The sequence below is a fragment of the Channa argus genome, chromosome 8 (assembly GCF_033026475.1).
Source record: "Channa argus isolate prfri chromosome 8, Channa argus male v1.0, whole genome shotgun sequence".
NCBI classification, from domain to species: Eukaryota; Metazoa; Chordata; class Actinopteri; order Anabantiformes; family Channidae; genus Channa; species Channa argus.
In genome coordinates this window covers 16,522,056-16,538,805 of record NC_090204.1, presented here as the reverse complement: position 1 = coordinate 16,538,805, position 16,750 = coordinate 16,522,056, and the positions used below count along the sequence as shown (strand labels likewise).

The 16,750-nt window shown below is 40.3% G+C and overlaps 1 protein-coding gene across 7 annotated transcripts in view; it reads left to right on the top strand.

Annotated features, from left to right (window-relative positions):
* The window catches only part of LOC137132172 (3',5'-cyclic-AMP phosphodiesterase 4C-like), a 112,519-nt gene that overhangs the window by 57,615 nt on the left and 38,154 nt on the right, over nt 1-16,750 (top strand). The window contains exon 1 of one of the 7 annotated variants that reach the window (XM_067514375.1): nt 5,424-5,916. The exons of 5 other annotated variants lie outside the window; for them this stretch is intronic. In XM_067514375.1, coding sequence (XP_067370476.1) covers nt 5,684-5,916 — 233 coding nt within the window. In that variant the 5' untranslated portion in view covers nt 5,424-5,683. Of the gene's footprint in view, nt 1-5,423; nt 5,917-10,725; nt 11,453-16,750 lie in introns of those variants that run through there. One more of the 7 variants, XM_067514382.1, reaches the window with a different exon arrangement.

Below are 16,750 nucleotides of genomic sequence, written 5' to 3'. Positions count from 1 at the left end.
GCGCCACAGTTGCCCCTAATTGTACTAATGTGTGAATGTGTGTTTAAGGCATTTTTTGGTCTGGTGTCATTATCTGTTCAGCAGGGCTCGATAGTTTCCTGCATGTTGCATTAACAAGGAGAACGTTAAATGCTTTTTGCATTGATAGATCAGCCGAACAGTGTGACACTGCCTCTCTTGTCTGTATATGGCCTGTGTTGTCATGAACTGTTCCTTAATATGAAACATTATTATACAGGTTTGTATTTTACCCCAGAACATTAGAGTACAATCAACCTTATTTGAGAAGCTATCAAGGGTTTTGTTTATGTCAGCGCTTTACTGATACAAACCATTTGGTGGAATTTATTATCTTTAGCATTGTAGATACCAGTCAACACTGAATATCAAAAATGAGTAATTTTTGAATAAACATCAACCTCAAGCAGTAAATGTCCTAAATTAATGAATGACGCATCTTTAATAGCATAGTTCAGCACAATCTGTATGCCTAAGAAACGTAGCACGAATCTAAAAATAACACAGCTGAAATCAAAGGCATTCATTTAATGGTATTTCCGTCACAGACACGATCAGGTGGAGGCCAAAACCTGGCTTAGCTGCTGCTTTACAACCAGCTATAACAAAGGTGCAACAGCAACATAGATGTAGACACACACGGGTGGATGTGATCTTTAGTTGTTTGATCAGCAGGGATGTGTTGGAGACCTGCAGGGAGTCTCGGCAACATAGGATGCTGGCTTTGATCCTAGCTCTTGGCCTTTTCCAGAGGAAGTTGTCCAGAATGAGCCTCTTCATGTTCCTGGCTCCTCTTCCCCCAGGAGCTGGCTGAGACTTGATGACTCCATCTGGACAAGCTTAGCACGGCTCAGCTCTCTGTATCTCTTCCCTCTGTCCCATAATCGTATCTGGTTTTCCCCCTTTTACCTTTTTATTTCATTTAACAGGCTTGTGATTTTAAAAATCAAAAATTAGTATCAAAAAAGTTTAACCTTTAATACTTAGAACATTAATGAAATAGTGCAATAATTACAAGTCAAATTATTTGTCTTCTTAAAAACGAACCAACAAACCAAACTGTAAAAATGATTGTGCTTCACCCCCCACAAGACATTTTATTGCAGTAAACAGGAGCTAGTTTAAATAAATCATTATTAGTCCCATTTGATTAACATAAATGATTTGTTTTAGCAAATTTATTTTTAAATCAAAGTGTTCAGTTAATGTTTGTCCTTTTTCAGAAATCTGTATTTTCAGCAGGGATGATTTGAGTCTGGGGCTGAATGCCACAGATATGTTGTTTTTTGTGAACATAAAGTGCAGTTTTTAATGCCTATAATGTAGTAAAAACATAATAATGTTTTTACTGAGGTACCTTTATTTCCCACATAAATTTAAACTTATTTTCATTTGAAATATTCTGAATGTTAGTGTTTTTCTTTCTGCTGCTGGTATTCGTATCATGGTGAGAGAGCCTGCCATGCAACAGCTTCAAGAGCAATACTGCAACCTGCATCTGATGGGTTGACTTTCTGTCTCTTAGAGTAGAAACCTCTGCAGGGTTTCCTGCTGAGCTTCTTTCTTTTTTTTGATGAATATTTATTTTTAATGGATAAATTAGCGAGGACTCTGGTGGTAGCTGTAATTGTTTTTGGTGACATGCTCATTGTGTTGTAACTGCTGATGCTTTGATCCCTTATAATGAAATTTGGGGAACCATCCAAAGATTATGCATTATGTGTTCTTATTTTATTGGTATTTTCATCATATTTGATTCAATATGTTGGAGCTCATAACAATAATGGGCTAATTGTCGGCTGTAGTTACAGAAAGTGAATGTTAATTAAACTTTATGTTGGGTGTTGCAGCTGTTTATGGAGCATTTTGAAGAGAGCTTATTGCTTATTACAATATGTATATTTTTACCTTTATATATCAGCCTTAAGTGGACATTTCTTTTAAAGAATCAGAGTAGAGAAATGCTTCACACTAGACAGGTAAAGCTCTTCCCCAAAGGAAACATGAGCAGGCAATACAGACAGACATCTTCACTGTGAACAGACTGATGATTAGACTGAAAAGACACATTTCTTTGTGTGAGCAGTTGCATGATTCTGAAGTCATGTTAGTATTCTGTTACAGTGTGCGTTTCTCTTTCTCCTAGATAGAGCAATCTTCCCTTCTAGCGTGTACACTTCCCACTGCACCACTTGTCAGTCACCTTGATGAACTGTCATCAGTCATAAGACTGCCTACACACTGTATTTAGTCTCAGCGACACAGCTGAGCATGGGATCAGTACAAAGTGAAAAACTCAGTGGTAATACAGTATGTCATCATGTAATTTGTCTGCTGCTTATGTGAGAACATTTTTTCCCTGAAAACAACAACAGCACACCTAAAATCTCTCTGGAAACATTCAATAGATGTGTCTCCACGTTCAAGCGTTACAGCTCTAATCTGATTGGATGCACTATGAAAGCCAGGTTAAATTTCAAATAATTAGAGCACTGATTGTAGCACAGCAGAATAACGTGATTTGGCTAAACTGCAGAACTGGCTGTGTAATTTGACCGATGCCCGTAGCACACAGGGCTTACTGGACATTAGCAGGATTTTGTCGATCCAGGAAACAAATGTGATGTAATCACTGTTTTTCTGGAGAGAGTTGTTGTGTGTTGGTGCTGGAGAATAGGACAGTGGTGTTTACTAAAGCACTCAGACAGTCCTGGTGTGAAAGCTTACTGTACATGCACAAGTGTTGATGTGTTAGGAGCGTGTTGCCTTTAAAGCCACTGGTTTAATCCTGACAGCGTGTTGCATGTTAAACCCTCTCTGTCCCTTTGTTTCCTGTGTGCTGCCACCAGGCCCCTTTCTGCCATCTATACAAAAAGTGATAGAAACATAGAGTTGACTGTAACTGTTAAAACAGAACTTTACACTTAACAAACATTTAATTATGCTCTGTTATGGTTTATCTCCTTGATAATCACACCCGGTTTACTGCTGATCTCACCCAAATGAAATGAAGTTGTTGTTGCAGCTCCAATATTTTTTGTTGTCATGTCTGTATCAGATGAAGTTTAATCTATAATCTATATATACACTGTTCCCTTCTTTTAGATGCATTTATAGCCAAATTTCCCGTGAAAGCAGCAGAAGTGTTTCTCACCTCGTCCACTGCACCGCCACAAAGTTCACGAAGGGCAGTACACTAGCGAAACTTAAAAGCTGCAACCAACCACACTTGAGAAGTAAACACCATCTTATTTACACCACAGCCCTTAAGGAGAGGCTTTTAATTGCAGCTGCTGCTTAGGAAGAGAGAGAGAAATGTGTCAGTTATTCTTGTGTTTTTGTAGTTAGAATGTTGTTGAATGCGTGAGAGGCAGCGTGATGCAGTGAAGCAATGTACTCACAACTCTTTACAGGTATCTAATGCAAGTTCTGTCTGTTTTAAAATGTGTGTGTGTGTGGGAGGAGGGAGGGTATGTGACTCAGATGAATAAATACTTCCACAGATCCCAGCATTAGTCACTTTAAGAAACAACATTGGATTCAGCTTCTTGTCTTTTCTTCTCATTGACTCATTATGGCAAGAATTTGATTGGCGAGGGCCCACAGAGTCCAGTTTATTTTTTATTTTTTAATTTATTTTCCCACTCAGCCAACCCCCCATTCAGTCACAGGCAAATTGATAGACTACTTTGGAAGACAATGTGGACTGTTTCCAGGGTTAGAGGTTCAAAACACACTGGGGACTACAATACCAGAGATACACTCATGATGCTGTGTCGTGCCTTGGATAAAAACCAGACAACTAAAGAGCTGACGGAGAGAGGATGATGGGACATCTTTTAATCCTGAGTTTCTATCATGTACTGTAGGTATTTTCTTCTTCAGGGTGTATCTGCGTTTGTGCGTGAGCACCACCTGCTGGTCACAATTGTCAGCTCTTTGCACAACAGCTGTGTTTTTGTGGGGGAGCTCGTTGCCTCTCCTGAGGTAAAACTGTACTTTGGCTCAAGAGTCCTTTTGTCTCACCACTACCTCTGCCTTATTAAAATAGATGCAGCCAGCAGGCTGAAAGAGACATTGTGACATTGTATTGGAATAATTTTCTGATTTTGCTGTTAAGATGATGATGCTAAGATGAGATCTTACAGAAAATGACAGTAATTTAACGTATAGGGCGGTGACAGGAGCTTTTACATTTTCTGTTATGAGCACTTGATGTTTCAGTTCTCATGCTGATATGACTGAACAGACAAAAGGAAGAGGAAAACCCACAGACCTTATCAACATAAAATCGGAGCTCAAAGACATTGTAGTCACACTGTTCATTGACAAGTGATCTATGATAATTGCAGCACAGAAGCAGCAGAGAACTGAACACTTTCCAATTTCAAAGACAGGGAGGGAAGCTGCGAACAGAATGAGGATCTTTGATTAAACAATTGAAACTGTTTAAATACTGAATGAAGCAGTTAAACCTATTTTATATTCAGCGTGCAATTTGCCTTTCGATTTCCATTTTCCGTGTGTTTCCTGATGTGTGGGTTGTACAACTGAGATTAGGATGTGCAGATTTAGCCAGCTCTTAGAAATTAATGTGTTCTCAGTTCACAATTACAGTTAAATATTCCAGTGTAAGGGTCAGACGTGTGTCTGCTGTCACCATAAGTGTGTCGGTGACAGCAGACACAGACATCAGGACAAACAATCCCTGAAGTTGAACCTGCCCCCTTTGATGTTTGAAAGCAATAGATGGGGACTGGACTGTAAACTGTATCTGAGCTGAGTTAACTGAACTGTTACTCCTACTACTTGTGAAGGGAAATGTTTAGATACGAGCACATTAAGGACTTGAGTTTGTGTATTTTGGCCGGATTCATGAGGTTTTGTTTTGTGTGGAGGAGGGTAGGGTCACTGGTTGTCTGTGGGTCAGAGATGAAACTCTGCTTGATCCCTGTTTTTCCATCACCCCTCGGCTCCGCTGGGAAAGCACTGTGCACTGGAGATACAAGTAAAAGTACTAAGTGACATTTCCAGGATTCCTGTTATCTTTTATCTCAAGCGGGCTCTGTTTTTAGACAGAGCGGGGGCCACACTGACGAGCTTAATGACAATCTATCCAGGCGGCAGCCTCTTGACACTGCACAGCTCTGGTATGTGTCTCCACAGGAAGAGCTGTAATCCCTGGTTAATGTTTGTGCACTGATGGACTGGGGAAGCAAACAGAAGTAAACTGGGGTGGTTGGCCGTTGCCTGCATGAAGGGAGTGCACAAAGCTAGTTCACCCGTGGTACAAGCTTACAACGCTATCATTCAGGCCTGGCCATATTTAGGCAGGGCCCAGTGCTATGTAAACAGAGCTTACAGCTGAGGGGAGGGCTGCACTCGTGTCTGTGTCCATCAACAGTGCTTGCAGAGAAGCACTAGTGAGAAGAGTAATAAAGAGTGTCAGGCTGTAGAGTGAGAGTGGATCTGAAGACTGTGGAGACCCCCCACGAGTGTCTCTGAGTATGAAATCCATCATTACAAGACAGACTTAAGAGTTATTTTTTGAATTCTCTTGAAGAATGCTGCTGCTTTGAGATGGATGACCTGGACTATCTGTCAGAAGTGAGAGGGCTGCACAAGAGACCCCTGTAAAGATTTTGCTAAACCCTTGCTAGGCAGTATGAGTGAGGCCCTCTGGGAAAGCTCCGGGGAGACTGGTTCCTTCCCACACTGCAGCACTCAGCCCATGAAGCTGAAACCAAAGTCAACTTCTGGCTCACCCTGTGGATCCCCCAGGATGTCGCCCTGTGACTCTCCTCGAAACTCCCCCCGCCACTCTCCTCTACTGGTCCGCAAGCTACTGATGAACCGGAGCTTCGCCCAGAGGCGCTTCACCTTGGCACACACGCCCAGGTAGTGTAAATAACTCAAAGGCTTTGGCACAGACACTTACAGGGTTCTGTACAGGAAACTTGCCTTACATGGACGAGATCACTTTGAATATTGTTAGATTCAGAGGTCATCGAAACACTGAACCTGCTGAACTTGAATAACATCATTTGATTTAGGGCTGATAGGTAGCGCCGCATGTCTCAGCACACATGCTGTGTCTTCACATCATCAGAATGTGTGTCATGGGTTTGTTTAAAAAAAAAAGCCCCATTGTCTGATGAGAAGGTAACTGTGGGAAATCATTATTTTGTTGATGTCAGGACCAGTGTCTTCTTAATAGAATCCATTGTTCTTGCAATGAAAGAGGGGCTCTTGTTCTGTGCCTAAGGTGTTCAGTGCTGCATTCAGCAGGGCTGTCACAGGTTAAATAGTGAGGAGAAAGGACCCTATAGCAACAGATTGGCTGCTAAACAGAAAGCTCACCGCAGTAAACACGAGGAGGGGGCGATTCACGCTACAACATCATTTATTTACTCAGTTCCACATGACTGAAAACAGAGAGCGTCTGTCTTTTTTTTTTTACGTCAGAACAGATCAGACTGATTCAATTTGCTCAGGTTTTGTCAAGTATTGTGACGGACTGAGATCATCAGTCTTTCAGAAGTGACAGGTAGGTCTAGCTATCACAATGAGTTTCTTAAGTCATTTTCTTCGTTTCTAAAATAGAAACTGAGTGCGTGAAAAAAGCAGCGCTGGCAAATAGTGACGTAGGGAGTAGATTTTCCATGTACACAACCATGACCTGCAGGTCATTTGAGGAAACTCTGAGAAACTATTAAACCATCCTGCTGTCAAAAGCCATTATTTTTTCATTTTGTCAGCAAACACAGTAAAAACTATCTTTAGTGTTGACTGATGTGTACAAGCAACTGTAAAAGTCGTCATTATCTGAGGAAGTCCTGCAGACATCTGCTTCGTTTTAGAAACACTATAGAACTAAGAGTGTTTCCCACAGCGGTCTTAACAACATTGTGCTAAATAGTTAAGTAATATTAACATGCAGTCACCATAAGTCTGAAGACATCTCTTTCACATTTCTGCAGGCTGTTTGCACATTGGTGTTGCATTTCTTCCTGTGGTTTTAAGGTTAGCATGACTATAACCAAGTGACCCTAATTAAAAACCTAGGGGAATATTGATCTTATCAATTATGAACTGTGGCATTTCTGTTTGAATGACTTTGCTTACATGCATAAACTCTAGCATATGCACCATTTATTTCTGCTCATTACTCTTCATTAATCCAGTTAATTCTCAAGCCCGTTCAACCAACACACTTCTTATTAAACCCTGATGTGAAAAGCTCCCTTGCCAATATAACTCGCAGCAAGTTTAAAGAAGTAAGTAATTAAAGTCACCAGATTTCACCAGGTGTGTCAGAGAGTAAAATCACGCAATTATTTTACCTCTGGGAATCATTCTGGTGAGTGACAACCGGAGGAAATGCTGTTATCGTTCACTGGGCAGCGGAAAGCTTAAGAAACTATGCCATCTGCAGGTTTTTGTTAAATAATGGGGCATCTGTTTGTAGGTGTCAAATGTTAGTTATCACAGTCAAAATAAAAAACAACAAATTTTACACTACAAATACACAGGAATTGCTATTTTGTTGACGGTGAATTTATGTTAAAAAAAAACAAAAAATGCAATCTCCTGCACATCATTCTGCTTCCTGCTAGTTTATTTCAGTGTTAAAACATCCTTCCTCAGGTAAAAATGGTGCCCAGGTGCCCTCTTCCCTCCCATCTCTCCCTCGCTATGTAATTGTTTGCGTGTCTGGCTGTTGGCCGGATCGAGGAAGCAGCTTGTAAACACGATGTGTGCATTTACATCATTCATCGTTACATTTCACTGATGTCTAATGATGTCTAAACTTCTCCATGTTGTCAGCTGCTCTGGCCTCAGGCGCAGACTCCCATCCCATCACGTCTCAGATGTTCCCACAAAAATGTCAGTTGAGTTAAAAACCACAACAGACTGAAGACTCGTTTCACATCACACTCACATGAGGATACTGTCAGGATGCAGTGTTTGTCTCAATGTTCATTCTCTCTGTCTCTCTCTCTCTCTCTCTCTCTCTCTTTTAAACCTAACAGGCCTTTACTTTTACTGGTTGGTCCAGTGATAAAAGTTTGTGCTCTTGTGCATCAGCGCTCTGCATATAAAGATAAAACTAAAAGGGGTATTAAAAAAGATTGACAAAACAAGATTTTAAAGAGAAAATTGGGACAGAAGGACTGTTTCACTTATAAATTTATAGTATTTTTGTTTGCACAAACTGTAGAGCTACAAATGCTTTGTAGTTGTTTGTTTTCTAACTCCATGGACATGTTTTCCTATAAGTGACGGACAACAGGGGAGAGGCAGAAGGAGATGATAGTAGAGACTGAAAGCAGGAACTCTTTTATTATGTGGTCCCTGGGTTCAATCTGGTAGACCCAAAAGAGGCAAATTTAACCCATTGAGCCTTTTTTAATGCACATTATAATGTAATTGTTTTTTCAATAGGCAGAATTTCTCTACAGTAGTAACTTTTCCCATGTATACTGTACGTACAGTATACTGTACAACTGTGCTTTACTATATTTGGTCAGTTTGAGCTTATTGGTGACAACAGGAGGAGTTAAAGTTTATGATGAGTATTTCATCACATATATCTGTTAACAACTACATAGGTGTTACAAACCGATTTTGAAATATGTTGCATATAAATGCTAAAATATTAGGATTTAATCTGAAATGCATTTCAGATTAGATGTTTAAATGGAAACAATAAAAATTCTCAAGTAGTTTAAAGATAAAAAGTATAAAGAATGTTCCCTTTAGAAGTTCAGCTCCCTGTAAGGCTTTAAATGACACTAATTTAATCGCAGAAATCAATCATATTAAAGTGTTATATTGACAATATTAAATAATGCTAATTTTTTTGTTCCTTTATTACTTCCCAAATATTAATAATATTGCATTAATTTAAGATAATTTATCATGCTCTTTGTCTGCCCTGTTTTAAGTTGGCAGCATTTACATATTGTTTGGGGAAGTGGTTGTGGTGGCTTTGACTGTTGCCATGCAACGAGTGTCCCTCTAACTGAAGCTGAAATACTTATAATTTTAAGTGTTAGCAACTGGAAGCTCAGTGTCTGACCTCACTGCTGCCACTGTCCTGTCCCGTCCGCTGTGACAAGGAAGCAGCGTTGAACAATAACGACTTCAGAAAGAAGCAATTACAGTTATATTTTGGGGGCATTGTTTTTGAAGAGTCACTCATGTGGTTGATTTGATCTAGACCTGGGTGTTGGTTCACATAGTCTTGCTAAATGTAGTCATATACTATGGCCTGTATCTCTGATGGAGAGATATGTGTGCCAGTTATGTCGCACGCACATAATTTCATTTCTCTGAAAACTCACTGCGGAGTTAGAAAGGTTTATGTGACTTTGTAAAGTGATGAAAATATGTGACTATAAAATATGTGAATATGTGAATTCACAGTTCTTGCAACAAGTATACACAATACATTCATATGTTTTATTTATTTTTATTTAGGTAAACTTTTTTGACACCCATGACAAATTAGAGTTTCTTATCCAAGTACACTGCTACTTGAGGCGAGGTGCGTCTTTTCTGGTTTTTATCTGGGGTTTGAAAGTTGCTGGAACAATATTTAAACGCTTGACTGTGGCCAGACATTTCGAGATGTTAGCATTGCTTATAGTGGAAATATTAGTTCTTGAGTGTTCAGATTTCCTCCATAAATTCCTATGTAAATTCGCATTTAAACAAAATACAGTATCTTTCAGCTGTGAAAGCATGATATGGAATTCTATTTTACAACGTTTTGTCAGTTGATAGATGAGAAGATTAACTCATAAATATTAGGAATAATCTTAAAAATGAAGGGCAGCTCCATGGTGGACTGGTTAGTGCTTCATCCTAGCTGTGAGTTGACAGGGCAGCCAACAGGGAGCTTTCTTTGTCGAGTCTGCAAGCACCCCCCCTCCTCGTGCCATGGAGTTCCTCTGCGTACTCCATGTCGCCAGGTTAACTGGTGACTCATATTGCCTGTGGGTGAATGTGAGTATGAAGGGTTGTCTGTCTGTATATGTGGCTGAGATACTTACTTTACCTAATGACAGCTATGATTCTCATGGCAGTGCAGAATCGTGGGCATTTATATCATTATGTGACACTAAAATGTTTTAAAACCTGATCTTTTTTTTTTGTTTGTTTTGTTTATTTGGTACTTTTGTGCAACAGATTATGCACTAATACTGTCATACATGCCACTTGCCACACTGCCCACCACCAACAGTAACAATATCCCCCTGTAATTACGTAGCTGCAGGGCTGCAGAAGGAGGGTATCGGGTCAGATGCCGCGTTGATCTCACGTGTCAATGAAGGCTGAGCCAAGTTTGCTCCGCCAGGCACAAAAACACCCACCAGCGCTGCAGTAAAGCGAGATCCTTTGACAAGTTGGAACAAACCAAAACTCTCCTCTTTAACTGTCTAAATATAGTAGTATCTTCAATATCACAGCAGTCAGAAAGGGTCAGCAGTCTCTGATTTGAGGTTTAAAAGAGGATCAGCCTGTAATTTCATACCAGCACTTTCAAGTTAAGCTCTTTCACATTTGTGTTTACATACGAGATCCTGTGCAAAACTGATTCCTATGCAGCTACTGAGGACTTGGTGGGCTGTCCTCCACTCCCACAGCAACCTCATGGGACTCCGCAAGCTCTCACACTGCTGGAGGAAGAGGTCAAACCTCGCTGACGCTACCACGGCTGTATCATTGCTCTCAGCTCAACCCTTCCCCTTTCTTGCAAACAGAGTAAGTGAAAGAGTGACAGAGAAGTACAGTCAACTTTAAAAAAGTTTTTTGATTTCTCTCCAGATCTTCTGGTTTTCGATCAATTTAGAGCCGTACTGCTGAAGACCTTCCTCAGGAATGTTATGCAAGTCATGTCTGGGATTAGCTTGGGTATTTACAGCAACAACAAACCAGTGTGAGTGAGTCTTCAGTTACAGCAGCTTCCTTTCTGCTCCTTACTTCTGGAGAGACTAATTGAAAATCACCCTCCTGTTAGCCGTGTTGAGGCTTGCCTGGGACAGTGGAAGAACTCACCAACATTCCTCCACGGTTTTCCTGCATCCTAAGGCACTGAGGATTAATGAGATCTATCCTGCATCTGACTGTACCGGGTTTGTGTTCATCTCTCACCTGGAATATCCCTATGTTTATGTTTATCCAAAACCTCATGGAGCCAGTCCAGATCCAGCCAGTGTTTCATGGAGAAAAAAACAACGGGCTGAGTTGAAAAAGTGGGTGAATCTTCTGAAGAGGCGTCGTTCAGATGCACATTCACTTATTTTCTTCACTGCCTACAGTGTTTGTGAGCGTCAGGAGCTCAAGGGACAATGAGCAAAGACATCCGATTGGCAAGGAAAGGAGTGCAGACTGGATTCGGGCACGGTCGGAGACACTCGTGTTTGGGGTATGTTCCTAAATTATGCCTCCTGCGTCCTTTCTGCGTTCATATTCATGAGAGGGAGTGTTCATACAGTAAAAGCTCCTGAGCACACATGGCTCACAGACCTCCAGTCGCAGTTTCATAGTACTTATTTTAGACACTGCACAATGAACATTCAGGGATTCTACAATCCTAATGAAATATTTGCAAATTTTTCCATTTTAGGAGTTGCTTTCTTGGTCCAAGTCGAGAAAACTTTTCATCGTTATATATAGCTCATGGTAGAAAATGCATCAAAAATCCACTAACAACAGTACAACTTTCATAATATTTAGTTTATAGACGATGCTGATGCACGTCTGTGAATTATGGAAAGGGTAGTTAGGGCTCAGCGAGAAAGCCGGTGTGCGAGGAGAGATGGTTTATGAACTTCACTGTTTCTGCGTGTTGGGATTTTACCCAATGACTTCTGAGAGGAAGCAAGTTTTGTTTGTGGTAAGTTTCATTCTACAGGCTTCCTGTTTTTGCTCATCTCCTAGACACATTTTTAGCTTAGTGACCCTAAGACAAATGTTGACTGAACACAGAGCTCTGAAATGAAATAGTAGACCATCTGGAGATGTTTGTGCTCAGGCAGTTGACAAGCTTATCCAGCATACTTTGTATTTTCATAGATGTATTTCTCTCAGTGAATAATGCATTTTTCTCTGAGTGTGTCGCCAGTCTGTCTGATGAATTGTTCAGTTCCTCAGTGTAGGGAGGGTGTTAGTAGATAAATAACCCCTCCTATTGTTGCTGATGTCACAGTGAGCGATGAACTCACGTTACACTGGTGACAGTCACACGCGACTTTCTGTGTGTCAGTTTATAATCACATCACAGTTTTTGTGCATTGCATGCATATTTAAATGTGCTTTCATCCATTCCAGTGTGTTGTGGTTTGTGTGTGTTCTCTCTTGCGTGTTCATTTCTGTTCCTGTCCCCGGTCTTGGTAAGAATTACAATAGGCTGTATTCAGTGGGCACCGCCCAGCTCTCCACTGTGCACCTCGGTCAGTGATTTACTCAGCCTACTGTACCATGTCCCAGCACGACCACAAACACATGTCACAACTTCCCAGTCATAGCACATAACACATAGCAGGAACCCCACAGTATGGTGCAGATAAAGCAGCAGGAAACCATCCTGAGAAAACAGGTAGAATTTACACTTTTGGTAACACCTGTGACTGTGAAATGGACATGTTACACACATGATTTTTATATTGTGACAAGATGTGTGAATCTACCTTAAATGTACATAATAATAAAACGTTATCTATTTATAATGGTATTGATTTCAGTCTCAGATTTGGTCCCTTGTCCTTGTGCTGAAAGTTTCTCACCTTGTAACTCTGGCAGAGGGCCCCTGTGGTGCCAAATCAGATTTTTGGGGGTGGCCACTGCCACCCCAGGCCTCCCCTCTGGCTCTGTCCTGGATGTTTCACCTTTGACAACAGAGCATTGCAATTTGTGAATACTTTTTATAAGCAGTAGCTCTAACCTTTTTCCGAACAGTGTTGTTCATGGTAAAAATTGCTATTTATTTCACAAATTCTGCTCCTAAATCTTTCTTTCCACTTTGTTTTGAACACTTCAGAATCCAGAGAAGTGATACTTTATGTAAAGGTTACATTTTTATGTGCCCACTACAATGAACAGAGTATTATTTGTGTTTTGCTGCTTTTAGCAAAATACTCCCTTTGTATTCCCCTTTACAGTATACATACATTTCTTTGTCCAATATGAAGGAATAATTACCAGGTATACAATTTCCACTTGGATTCAAAGCTTTTAACTAAGCAACTGATGTGGTTGTAACATCAAACATTTAGAAATGCTGTAGGTTTCTAAATGACCACGTAACAGTCACCAGATGTGGTAGAGAAATGTCACTGATCTTGATGAAAGACAGAAGTTTGCTTCACTGCTGCAGCTACTACCATCTCCTTTGTAGACACCTCAGTACCTCTTAAATGTTTTTGTTTATCATGATGTAAAGAGCTTTGGGTTGCCACATTGCACTGAAAGGATGTCATGTTGTGTGGAATTTCAAGAATCTTATCTGGCAACATATAGATAAACTCATCTGTTGAAGTTGGATCGTTAAATGAACTTAAAAGTCAAGATCAGTGGGGGGATGTAGCAGATGTTGTTATGTCATAGTTTGGCAAGTTGTCAGGATGACTTCCCCCAAAAAATGACTCATGCTATTGTGTACACATGACAGAAAGGTGTAAAATAGACACATCATGCAGAGGTTAAAACTGTGTAACACAGGCTGAAAGCTGTCAGATAATTTTGACTGAAGCAGCCTTGTCAGTCTCATTTTGTTCCCAGCTTATCATCCAGTGCACTCCCAGTAAGAGGTTTTGACCCAGTACAACCACAGCTGATTCCCAACAGAGCCGGAAAGATAAGAGTGGAAAACAGCAACACAACAGACCCCAAAAATAAAACCCCTGGGCCTGGAATAGTTCCCCAGCCCCTTTAAGCCTGGCTGCACATAACACGTGAATGTGACATGTGTTTCTTGTTTCTCATTTATACACACACACACACACACGCACACACACACATGCACACAGACATGCCACCCATCCCAAAATCCATATTGATTGTTTGCTTCACCAGAGAATTGCTGTAGGTACGTTGAGGTCATGCTTCCAGATTAGGCCCCGTCTTTCACCAGCTGTGGAAAAAAGATTTTTAAGGCTTGAGTCACTTTTGTTTCTTATGTTCAGATTGTGCTATTTATTTATTTAGGACTTAAAACTAGAAAGGGGTGTCTGCTGGTTTATTTTGTATAACTGGTTTCAGCTGTCACAATCCACCCATCACTGTTTTTTCAGTGTTTAAATCTTAAAAATAACACATTATAAAGTCAGTTCTTGCAGTATTGTTGAAGTATCACTGTACTGGCCGTGTTTCTTCTAAGTTCGTTGTCTGGGCACAGAGCGACCTCTGCTGGGCAGTTTGCTCAGCAGTAGACTCGAGCAGCAGCTCTCTCACTTTACTCTTTGCTGAATATCACTGATTTCTGTCTCATACTCCCACAGTTCGCGTGAATCCTGGTGTTGTTTGAAATGTTTACGCTTGGTCGAATTAACTTGGACAAATAAAGGCTAAAGCCAAAATATAACAAAAGGAACAGACACTGCCCTCTGAAATAACAAAGTCTCGTTAAGTGTTGTGTGTTTTGTGGGAGGGGCAGGAGAAAAACTCCTGCATGAGAAAATAAATATGAGTACGAGCTTAGCAGCAACCCCGAAAGCTGGTTGATGAAGCTGATGTGAAAGTAGCTGAAAATGCTGTAGTTCAAATTGCAGCCACTCCGTGCGGGTATGGAAAGACTTAAGGCATGTGTTATTATGGGCTCTGCCTGCAAAAGTGGGTCAAGTCAGAAATAGACAAGTCCGAATTGATGTGATTGTTTCTGTTCACAATGCTATTTTTACAAGGTGACCTCTGAGACGCCATGACACTGAAATCGATGCTGTAAGTGACAGTGAGCTCTTCTTTCAATCTAACACAGAAGTAATGTGCAAAAAAAGTGAAGTAGCATTTTACTATAAATCCTTATTAGGTGTGTAAAGTTAATTATGACTTCGTTTGATCAGCCACCTGAACTTGTTCTTACTTATTGCATTGTGGATGGATACGTGGTCTCGCTCTGGGCAAATAAAAACAAGGGTGGCCAGTAAAGTGAGATGTTTGGAATCAGCTCAGCGTCAGGATATTTATTTATAAAATGTTATCAAGAAAGTTCAGAAATCATTTCATATAGTTTTTGATCTGTGTCCTTCTGGCTTTTTCTTCTTTTAATGTAGCAAATGGTCTGCACATAGGAACTTTGTTCCAACATATGCTGTACTCTTTTATTGTTTTATTGATTTTTGTACTGACTACGTGTCTAGCCTTGTCTAGTGAATTGTAAAGGCTTTTTGGTTTGATTTGATTCTGTTTTCTAAGGTTGTTTGTTATTTGTTGTTTGTTGGGGTGTGATGTGTTACTGCAGACCAAATTTCCTTAGGGATAAAAAAGTTGAGTTGAGGTGATGTGTTGCTGTTCACAATGATACACTTTCATACTGACTTCACTCAACAACCTGCACTTGGCTGATGTGAGACATTTAAACACTGCAGTGATCTGCAGTAACAACCCTCTGAAAGGAAACCTTCTCATTGTATGGTTCAATTGTTTGGTTTCAATTGTTTCTCCACTAGGTGGGGCAAGACTCTCTCCGCTTTATGTTTCAAATTCATCCCGGGAAAGCCAACACACACACACACACACACACACACACACACACACACAAACTAAATAATTGGTATAGGTGAACTCATCTTTTTTTGTTCTGAAACAATCTCACACAATGTTTTCTGTTAGGTTTTTTGTACTATTTTGTAGACTTAGTTGGTGATAGTACATTAGCACGAGGAAATATATTCACTAAAGAATAACAGCAGACATAGATGTAGTCACATTTGAAAAGAGCATGTAAAATTCACTGTGAGCTTCCTGTTTTCAAAAAGATTTACAGTGTTATGATTTCGAAACCTTGAGCCTGAAGCCTTTTTGCCTCATTGTGCTGTTTATGTTTAATGTGAAGCTGCAACAGAATGTTTATCGATGCTGATCCTGTGTATGACTATGTGATGCAGAGCTCAAAAGTAGAAAAAAAACCCCCACAAATAAGGTTGAAAAGTAGTGAACGTATATTGTATCATCAGCAGACTGATGAATATCTGACATTTCACCTTGATATCAGCATAAACTTGGTCTACACACACACACACACTCTTACATGACACTCCTCTCTCACAGTTTATTCTCATGACCAGACGTAATGTTGTCATAAGAGCCAGAAGCCAGCTGGGCTGTAGAAGTCATTTGGCTGGTGGATCTGGTTACACATCGGCCTCACAAGCATGTCGTTCTCAGCAAACCTCCAGCATTTGATTTGAGGTCCAACATGTTTCACAAGCACATTGCACAAGGGGGAAGGAGAGCACCACAGTTTAAGTATGAGGACTATGCTCAAAATACAGTATATAAATATATAATAAAAACCGCTGTGTTGGTTTTTGTTGTGTTTCTTGTTTATTTTTTAAAGGGTCACAAAGAACAAGTGGTGGAGGAGGCAGGAGTAGGACGATGTAACATGTAGGCGTGAGGAAAGACGGAATTACTGTTGAAGGGACTTATCTGAAGTTTAGTCATTATTCCCATAATATTAAAAATGACCACTGAGCAATTTCTGTTACCTTATCATTGTGGACAA